The following is a 9,965-nucleotide window of genomic DNA, read 5'->3' as shown; positions in this document are numbered from 1 at the left end:
AAAAGAACCTGTAAATGTTGCTGTTAATAAATGTTTACTGTTTGTTTCCTGATTTGCATCTGTCGCATATTTGGTGCTGGCCTCACAAGACTGGATTTATTCTTCCCGTTTTCGCAACAATATATAAGCAAAAAACAAGAGATGGATGAAAGCCAAATCTATTTCTAGTCTATCTGAAAATAAGTGGATGCACAGGACTAATTTTTATCAGCAATGGAATAACTGAAACATGACTTGATCTGTTTCTAAATCAATTCCCTACCTGACTTTTAAACTGATTTTAAAAAAAGTTTCAATAAAGGTCATACAAGTCATCTCTTATTTATTTATTTTAGGCAAGTGTCTGTGATTTGAATTAGGTCTAAAATATATTTCAGAAAGCAATTTCGAAAAACATGTATATTAATTTTTATCAGGGAAGTTCATTCCCTTTAAAATTTTCATGCTGCAGGAGTGCAGAAAATGGGATGGATGTTCTTCTTTAAAATGCTTCAAACATTTCAGACAAACAAGCTGGGAGGTTTGCCTACAAGTGGCTGTGACACAACATATGGTGCTTGTCTTGAATTCCTTTCCAGATCAGAGCCATTGCAACAAAATTCTCCAGAAAGTTGATGCTTCAGGGAATTTTGACTTGTTAAGTTCTGCAGAAAAAGTTCATTTATTCAAGCACCATGCCTTCCAGCTTGTAATTTATTTCACAATGCACATTAAAAAAGGAACAGCAAGATTTTAGTTTATCTCAAATAGACTTTGTAGCCTGGCATACAAAAATTAAGAAACTAGGTGTGGCACAGCAGTTATGAACTGTTAGGTGTCTCTTAACCTTAAAGCCTTTTCACTGATACTGGGAGAAATGTGTATTTTTAAAAGTGTATGAAAATCTTTAAAAGTGAATTCACAAAACTGTTGTGAAATACTTTCAATAGTTTTACTCTGTGGTAATTTCTCTTTTTATATTACTAGAATACCTAATCAGTCTTTTAAGAAAAGCTACTTTATATGAGGAAAACATTATCTCTTTTTTAAAAAGAGCAGTAGAATCTCTGCCGTCTATTTCAATTTGAGGTAGTCCATGACATGCTTAAACTAGGAACTTTGGCTTTGCTTTGTTTCTCTTCAGATTTTTAAAATGTCTTCTAGCTGAGTTAAATATATCTACAACAAAACTTTAAGCTGCCTACTCTTTGTTCTTCCTGAAATTGAACTGAAAATATAGTATTTCAGATGCAGTTCTCTGAATACAGGATATCCACTCTGTTAGGTTCCCTGGGTCTTATGAACCTAATGATAAAATTATTATAATCCACGATGGGTTTTTCTACTAACTTGCACTTTATCAATAACCTCAGCAGAAAGGCCCAAAGTTGAAGCCTAAACTGCTCCCTCACAGCTAAAAGTGACCTCTTTACATTGGAAGTTATATTCTTTGGTGAGATAATATGGGGGCACTCTGCTGCTGTTCATTGGTTACCTCCAGTAAGGTAACAGTAAACTTCCCTTTTTCCTTAACTGTTGAACATCTCTAGTAAGCCAACTAATAGCCATTTTTTAGCTAAGAGTTATAATAGTAAGTTAGTTAATAAAAAAGGTATCTGCTCTGGTTTTACCTTAAATAATTTGATTGCTTCAGTTTGCAAGGCTTCTGATGGCAGTGTCGTAAGAGGAGAAGCAATTCCTTCTTTGCTGTGGCAAAGGGTGGGATGTCTCCAGATTTGGGAAGCTAAACAAATAAAATACACAGGTTTTGAAATTAGGTCAGTTTGTAAGTACATTCAGTAAGTATTAGAAGATTAGTATGTTGAAACAAAACCAAACTTACTGGTATCGCCTTCCATGTTTAATAATTTGCAAAGAAGTTGTTCAAACTCAGATCCAACGTTTACACTGGTACTTCCAGCTGCAACTGTCAGATGATACAGCCATGTGTCCTAAAGTAGAAAAAGACACACCAGCTCGCCCCTTCCGTGTTGGATGGAGCTGCTTCATCAAGATTTTGCTCTCAACTTGAAACGCTGCTCCTGTTGAAGCCCAAAGGAGGCTGCCTTTGTTTAAATACACCTGTATTCATGGTCTCTATGTTACAATTATTAAGCAAGAAAGACTGGGCAGGGCTATCTTCAGAAGTCTTTTACCCTCAGAAATCTTGGCAAATTATCAGGACATTCTTCCTTTCCTCTTCATAAAGCTAACCTCAGTGCCATTGTATCTCTGCCAGATCCTGCTAACCTCAGGATAAGGCCAGAAGACAAAACGAGTTCTACAAGATTACCTGAGAACAACAAAGGAATAATAATAAAAATTATTTTAACCATATCCCTCATTTCTCCTTCACTTCAGCAGGGCAGTCTTCCCTGCTGTTAGTCTTATCAGTGAAAATGGCTAATAGTATCCCAAAACCTCTCAGGAAGGTCTGCTACACGTCTGTCTACAAGCTAGTGTAATGTGAGCAAAATTCTCCAGTTACAGCATATGTGGTATACTGCACCATCTCCTTATGTAGGCAAGCCTGCTTATTTTCATCTGTTTTAAATAGGATTACCTACAGTAGCACTGGTTTGCAGACAAACTCTGATCGATATTAATGAAGCAGGACCTTCTCTTCATTTATTATATCAAACTCCAAGCCAGATGAACTTGTAGGTCTCTCTCCTCCTCAAGAAACATTCATATCACAGCACCATACTCATACATGTGTTACTGAAACTCAATTAAAAAGTAATTTTATTACCTTCTCATGTTTGGATCCTATAAGAAGATAAGTGGGTCCTTGATCTTTGGGGTGGATAACAACAGTGTAATGTGTTGATAATAAACTGCGACCACTGGCCTCATAATCTTCATCAGAATCACATGATCTGTCAACTTCTTCAACCTTCGCCTCAAAAAGCTTGATTTGACCAAGAGGAAACTAAAAGTAAACATCAGAAGTGGTGAGAGAGCAAATACTTGCTTCGGTGCACACTAATTTTATACTTTTTACTTTACAAAGAAAAACATGAACCACCATCAATATCCATTTATATTTCTCCATTTTCAGTCCTACCAAGGAATGTCAGATAAGCCAGCTATTGCAGACAGCAGCAGAAGAATGATATGTGCCAAAGTCCAAAAGTGACATTTTTCAAAATTCTTTTCCAGGTCTGCTTCTGCATCTAGTTAATGTAATCCATGTCTTGAGGCAAGAGAAGTGATTCTTCAGAGTTTCCACACCTGGTTTCAAGCAACACTTCCCTGGGTCAAGCCTAGAATAATCTTGTCATTTCAAAGGACAGCAGTGTAGTGCTGACGTATCTATTTTGCTCATGCTATGAATTCAAAAGGCAATTTTTTTAATGTGGTAGGCCTTCTTAGCTGGTTTCATTCTCCAGTCTGACAGATGACAGTACTGGAGTCTTAAGTTGTATATGGAATTATAATAATTTATCAGGAAATATTTCATATGAAAAGCCATTCAAAAGTAAATCTTTACAGAAGTAATTATTTCATGGTCATTATCAACTGGAAGCCATGACGACCACAACTATAGCACGCAATCTTCACAACTGACAGAGGATGACAGTCCTCACCGGCTATTTTATGCAAAGCTCCCTTCCTTCCCACAGCACCACTGCTTCTTCTCCAGCTGTTTGGATATCAGGATGTCCAAAAGAGTGTTGTTTAATGGTGTCGTGAAGAAGCCTTGGCTACTGATTCTGTGTTGTTTGTGATGTCTAGCAATACTTAGTGACTCAGCAGAAAGATTTTCTTTGGTAAAAAGCTATTTGGGCACTGCAGTAACTACCATTTTATTTGTGCCACATTCAAGTGTAAGGCTGAAGTTGTCTTGAAATATCAATATCAGTGAAAAGCAGATGGGGCTTCTTAATAGTACTGTTTGAAAACTGAAAATACAATAATGGAGACCAGCTGGCAAGTTTGACTCAATCTAGGATGGGTTTCTTGAACAGTGATTTGGTAAAGTGAGCAGTTAATAGTATAATCACTTTGAGGAAAACATCTCATAGTGGTGGTTCTTTACTGCAGCGCCCTCACTAGTATTAAAGGATTAAAGATGAATGTGGTGTTTTGTATTTTCTGTGGTGCATCTGAAGCATTCAAGTTCTTGAACAGGATAAGATTCGGACAATCAAGAGATGCTATTTCCTATACGAATATTCAAGACTGATTTATTCACCAAGTTTAAATAAAACACAGTCGGCTGTTTTTTAAATTTGAATTCTGTTTTTAAAGGAGGTCACGTTAACCACTGCAGATTGTGTAATCTGTTTCTGCACAGACACATTCAGCTACAGCAAACATGTTTTTAATTAGCAAATTGTTGAACATTAGAAACGGACCAACTTTGGAAAACTTTTCATACACACTCTGCTTACAAAAGCTGAATTTTTATTCTACTACAAGCTAGCAAGTTACTTTCAATTTTGCTTTAAAAGGGCAGCAAAACTAGTTCCACATGTGAGAGAATTATTCACAAAAATCCAGCAAAATTCTTAGATGCTTGTAAAGGGCATGCTAAAACTCAAAAATCTTCAATGGTTAGAATGTGTAAATTCAGATACTTTAAACATAGAGATTTCTTCATAGGAGAAAATGCAAGTTAATTTTAATGTCTCTGTAAGATGAGCTAGAGATTGATACTCTAGTCATTTGACTTCCCAGCCCTGTATTACACTTTTTAAAAGAGTAATTAAAATAAAATGTTTTGATGGATGGTTACTGCTATCTTATTTGTGTAGTCTTAGAAATAAGGTTTAGTTGAATATTTAAACATAGCTAAAAAAGGGAAAGGATAACGAAGGGAATAACTAGCAGCAAACTCTGCATCCTCCTAGTCTTTTTTTTCCCTGCCTTTCTTGCAGCACTGTGGAAGCACAGTGACATACCAGAGAACAGGATTTGAAAGTCAACTGAGGGATAAAAGGAACATTTAATTTCTTGAAGCTTGCAGTCACTGCAAATATATATTAGAAAGGGTCAGCTTCCAGAAGTAAATGACAGCCAGGTCTTTTCTGATGTGCCTCACGCCTGTTACAAAGGGAGACCTGAACTGCCAGCAAATCAGTGTCCTCCTTTGGCTAGGGATAAGAAGATGCAGAATATACATCATGGCCTGTAGGAGAAGGAGACCAAGGGGCATGCCCTGGATTATTGTCTATTAGATAGGAACCTTCCAAGTTGACTATCTGTGAAGTAAATGGACATATACTACCTAATAATATACCTTAATAAAGCTGTAATTTATTGTTTAAAGTCTACTTCAGTATGGTATCTTCCATTCACTGAGGAAACAAGAAAGGGACCTACCTTGTCTTCTTGATTACGGAAATAATACAGAATTTTTCCAACTAGGGTACACCAAACTCTTTTGGAATATCCATGTTTCACCTGAAATTACAGAACATTAGGAACAAGCACAGCCAGAGAAATACAGAGTACATTTCACCATCTCTGAACTTGGGTGATGTTGGGAATAAATACCTTGGCTCAAATTCCTTTCCACATTACTAGGCAAATAATTAAAACTGCATAACTCTATTAAGGGCATAAGAATTAAAGCATTATGTGCTTGTCTATAGCCTAGTAAAGCCATGTGAGTTTTTCATTTGCCTTCGGATCAGGCCTAAATTAGTGGAAGCTAAGGAAATGGAATTAAAATATTCCTTTTATACAGTATTCTTATTATCTTGAAATAATATGTCCCAGTAATTAAGACAGAAAAAGAAAGCACACTAAATTAAGATGAGTCAATTAGCTATGCTAAACTAGGATACCACTGAAGTACAATTGAAGAACTCGACACAGGAACTAATGAATTAAAAAGACAAAAAGAAAAAACAAGTCAAATAAAATAATCAGAAAAAAAAAATTGTCCAAAGTAGGTGAGCTGGTAGGCCTTCTGGATTGTTCACATTGTAAAGGACTGGGAAAGAAAATATATGACAGTTTGTCTTGTACTTCTTTTATTGTAGGGCCATTTTAATCTAGATACTATTCTGTCTCTTAAGAAATATCGAATAAAGCAGACTGGGGAAGAAAAGTGTTCCTACCTTTGTAAGTAATCCTTTCATGGTTGGCTTGATTTCAGGCTGTATGAAAAGTGGGCTGGCAGCCTGAATTTTAAGAACATTCTGCAGTACTTTGATCCATTCTTCTAAGATGTTGGGCGAATCTGCAGTCAGGTAGTATGTTCGTTTTTCTGTGGTCAGCTATGTAGTAACAGAAGAGTGCGGAGCTATAAGAACATCACATATTCAAACCTACAGTGTGGGGGTTGTAACATACACTACCCAATGTAGTTTGACAACTTTGGAGGGTTTATTTTCCCTGAAGTACTCTTCATTAATGAAACACTCCATGGCGAGGCAGAGCAGACCCTTTTTAAGGCTTTATCTGGAAAGTCCCAGCTGAGAAAACTCAATTTATCTCTTTTCAGACAAACAACTTCTCTCAGCTCTAATGGCTGGCCCCAAGACCACTCTTTTTATTTATATCTCATATGTGATGATCTGACGTTTGTAGCAATACAAACAAGGCTACATGTAGGCCTCTCTACAGTTTCTGTAACTGAAATAATTCTTTGGTTTCAAATGAAGGGCACTGACTAATTCCAAGTCCACACTTAGACTTCCGTTGCAATAGGGACTGGAATAAGGGGTCAGTTTTGGGGACAGAGGGAATAAATACCCCCACAAACATGGATGAGAAAAGCAGGCACCTGAATTGTTTGTTTTCCATCGCCCCTTTCAATGTGGCTACATGCATTTAGCTCAATTTGACCTTGAGGTTTTCGAATGACATCACTCTGTATGGAAAGAATGAAAAAATAATATTTTAAATCTACCAAAACCCACCAATAAATAATTACAGAACTCACTTAAACATTAATCTTGATAAATACTTCCTAGTTAGACATTGAGTACCTTGTGCACTTCTTGAGAAACCCAGTCACGAATCACTCTCTAACAGCTCAGGCACCAGGAATGCATTTCTTTTCCTTCTAGCAGCGCTAGATTCCCAGTAAAACCAATCTAATATTAAACAGTAGGTAAGTTACATGTACTTACTGGAGATTTGTAGTATAGTAATTCACCTCCTTTAAGCACAAACCACCGTCGTTTCCACGTCTTTACTTTACCACCCATTTTTAACAGGTATCCGGATTTTTCCAAAGGTTCCTGATTATTCAGAAGTTAGACAAGAAGTAATTAGGTACACATAGATACCTATACCTCTCAGAGATATGTATAAGTATACACACAGAAGAGATAGTTCAGTGACTTTAAAGCATGCTAAATAATAATTATGGTATTTGATGAGACTTTTAGTCTAATGACAGAGTTTTTACATGCATCAATTAGATATGTGGGATAACTAGTTAATATCCCTACTTATAGTACGTGAAGGAGACTGAGTGATTTGCTCAGAACTATACAAAAGAACAAAAAATATGATGATGATACCTGATTTTACTTTCTAATTATTTATATTAAGTAATGAACAAAATGAATACAATGTAAATATATATTTTTTTCCAACCTCAGGGCCTAACCTACAGACCAGATACAGAGCACTGCAATTCGGAGCTCTACACAGTCACACTTTTAGTGTGTACAGTTGTAGAACACAGTTTGCAGTTTTGCTTTGTGAAGAAAACTTAAAGTAAGTTCTCTTCATCACCAGGCAGTCAGTCTACTTCTGTGTCAATGTACTAACTACTAACACAGGTAGTTAAAAACAGACTAGTACCTCATAATGGTTTGGTTTCTTTGACCTGTCCTCACATGTTACTCTACTTCCAATTTCTCTAATGTCTAAAGTTGTTTTCCCTGAATGAGAAAGCTATAGAAAGATATTGCTGCACACAGATTTCTACCAATGCATCCAACTCCTTCAGTGGAATGTCCTCCTATTTCCCCGAATATTCAAATAAACTGATTTTAGTATTTCATATGCAATATGATGCCAGATCTGGCTCCAAGAAAGGAAAATCTTAAGGGCTTGGAACCGTCGTATTGAGTTGTCTACCTATTTCCATTCATTATACAGAAAGCTCAGAATTATCCTCCACTTTCCTTCGATCATTATAGTTTTATATGGCTAACTTTCTGTTGGTGGATTTTGCTATTTGTACTCATAAGGCAGTCTGTGAGTCAGGAGGACTGAATACAGAGACTTGGTAGCAGACTTTGAACATAAATATACACATAGCACCACAGGTACACTTCTTCAAAGAACGTCAGTACTCACATTTTTGCCATTATCACTAGATGAGGAAGAGGTCTTAGGAAGCTTCTGCTCTGGCTCCGAATAGTCTGTATCTACTGAATATGCATCTGGAGGAATTGCATAGTCACTTTCTGAGGTCACAGAAGACAGAGACACCCCTGAGTTAAAAGAAAAAAGATGCTTCTTTGTAATTTTTAAATTACTGTAGAAACCAAAGAACTAAGCATTTTTCTGAAGTATCAGCATATCAATTAAACTATGAAGAAAACAGGATTTGGGTATATGTGCTAATACCCAAATCCTATTTTCTTCATAGTTAAGCAAAGTTTAAGTAACTTGTGAAGAAACAACAAATAAATGTCTTCTATACATCATCACCTTCTATTATATTACAACACCTTTTTTAAGGAGGAAGTTAGTGCCATGCATCATACTCATTCTCTAGAAAATGAATTAAAAGAAGCAACTTTTCCCTCCCCCTTTCTTCATTCGCTCTGGTATCTACATTTCTCATGCAACTGCTTGTGTACTAAAAAGCTATGCTTCGGATCTGCTATATGTTGAAGTTGTAGATGATTCTCTTTATTTTGCAATTAGTATTAACTTTTATACTGAGATTTTCTAAAAATCTGAATTCCAAATTTCAGGATTTATTTTACAGTTTAGTAGCTTTAATCCTGAAAATAATGCACTCTGTTTTCAATTCTAGTGAATCAGCAATAAGAATTCAAACTCCTCCCTTATTCGTAATAGAAATAATTATTGTCAAATGTGTGAGCATGTCCTTTTGTAAAGTTTTACTTTCTGACTAGTGTTATACTCTGAAATATTACTCTCCATGATTGAAATGAACATGCCTTGTTTCCTTTGTTTCATGAATTTCCAACCTCAGTTGCCAGTTTTATTTAAAAAAAAAAGCTTATCTCATGTACTGTTTTGGTAAGATACTCAGGCTTTCAGAGTGGGTTCATCTCTTCTCATGTAGGAACTTTAATAACAAATATGCAGCAAGATAATTATGTGCCTAGTGAAATTTGTGACTGCCTGGATTTTTAACTGATGTGATCTCAACAAAGATATGTCCACATGTGTTTTGTGGTTAAGAAAGATTTCCATGCACGAAACAATGCAAGGACTATTTTCCGAGAAGAAAGCACAAACAAAGGGCATGGTTCCATTTTGCAGACATGGATATAAATTGTGGGTGAAACCAGCTATTAAATAGCTAATTTACCTTTCCTGTTGTGCAAGCATGTAACATGAGATGTGTCCGCAGCCACAGCGCTGGTTTTTGCTCAGCAAGATGTTGCTGCTGGGAAGCAGGAACTAAGGCTCCTTTTCACACTGATGTAGCAAAACTGTAATTGCATAACTCTATATATATACATATAACTACATCACTGGAAACAGGACTCGATGCCACATGTGGCTGCACTGGAAAACTCCTAGAGGCCCACTGGCTCTATCTGCCTGCTGAAGTGTGACTGAGTGGAGCTCCAGCTAACTAGGATTTTAACATGTTTAACAGGAACAGCAGAATAATGTTATTTTGCACTTCTAAAGCAATGTTTAATAAAGGATCGTAACACTTGGCCTCTCTAGGATCTTAGATCTTAGTCTGCCACCTCTCTCTGTGTAAAAATTAAAGAAGCCCTTTACTGCATGAAATGACACAACCAAATAACTCTGTTAAGGGAACTTTTCACATAGAATCACAGAATCACAGAACTTTAGGG

The 9,965-nt window shown here is 36.4% G+C and overlaps 1 protein-coding gene across 1 annotated transcript; it reads right to left on the bottom strand.

The window, feature by feature from the left end:
- Positions 1-1,822: 1,822 nt before the first annotated feature.
- LOC104541011 (pleckstrin homology domain-containing family H member 2-like) lies at positions 1,823-8,387 on the bottom strand (the record flags this gene model as incomplete). The annotated part of the gene is made up of 7 exons (XM_010184957.1): positions 1,823-1,931; positions 2,732-2,911; positions 5,308-5,388; positions 6,051-6,209; positions 6,719-6,805; positions 7,068-7,178; positions 8,251-8,387. Coding segments are annotated over 7 exons (864 nt in total), but the record flags the coding sequence as incomplete, so codon positions are not given.
- Positions 8,388-9,965: the final 1,578 nt, after the last annotated feature.

This window comes from Mesitornis unicolor, unplaced genomic scaffold (genome assembly GCF_000695765.1).
Source record: "Mesitornis unicolor isolate BGI_N332 unplaced genomic scaffold, ASM69576v1 Scaffold55125, whole genome shotgun sequence".
Lineage (NCBI taxonomy): Eukaryota > Metazoa > Chordata > Aves > Mesitornithiformes > Mesitornithidae > Mesitornis > Mesitornis unicolor.
The sequence above is the reverse complement of the archived record's forward strand: the minus strand, read 5'-3'. Positions and strand labels throughout refer to the sequence as shown.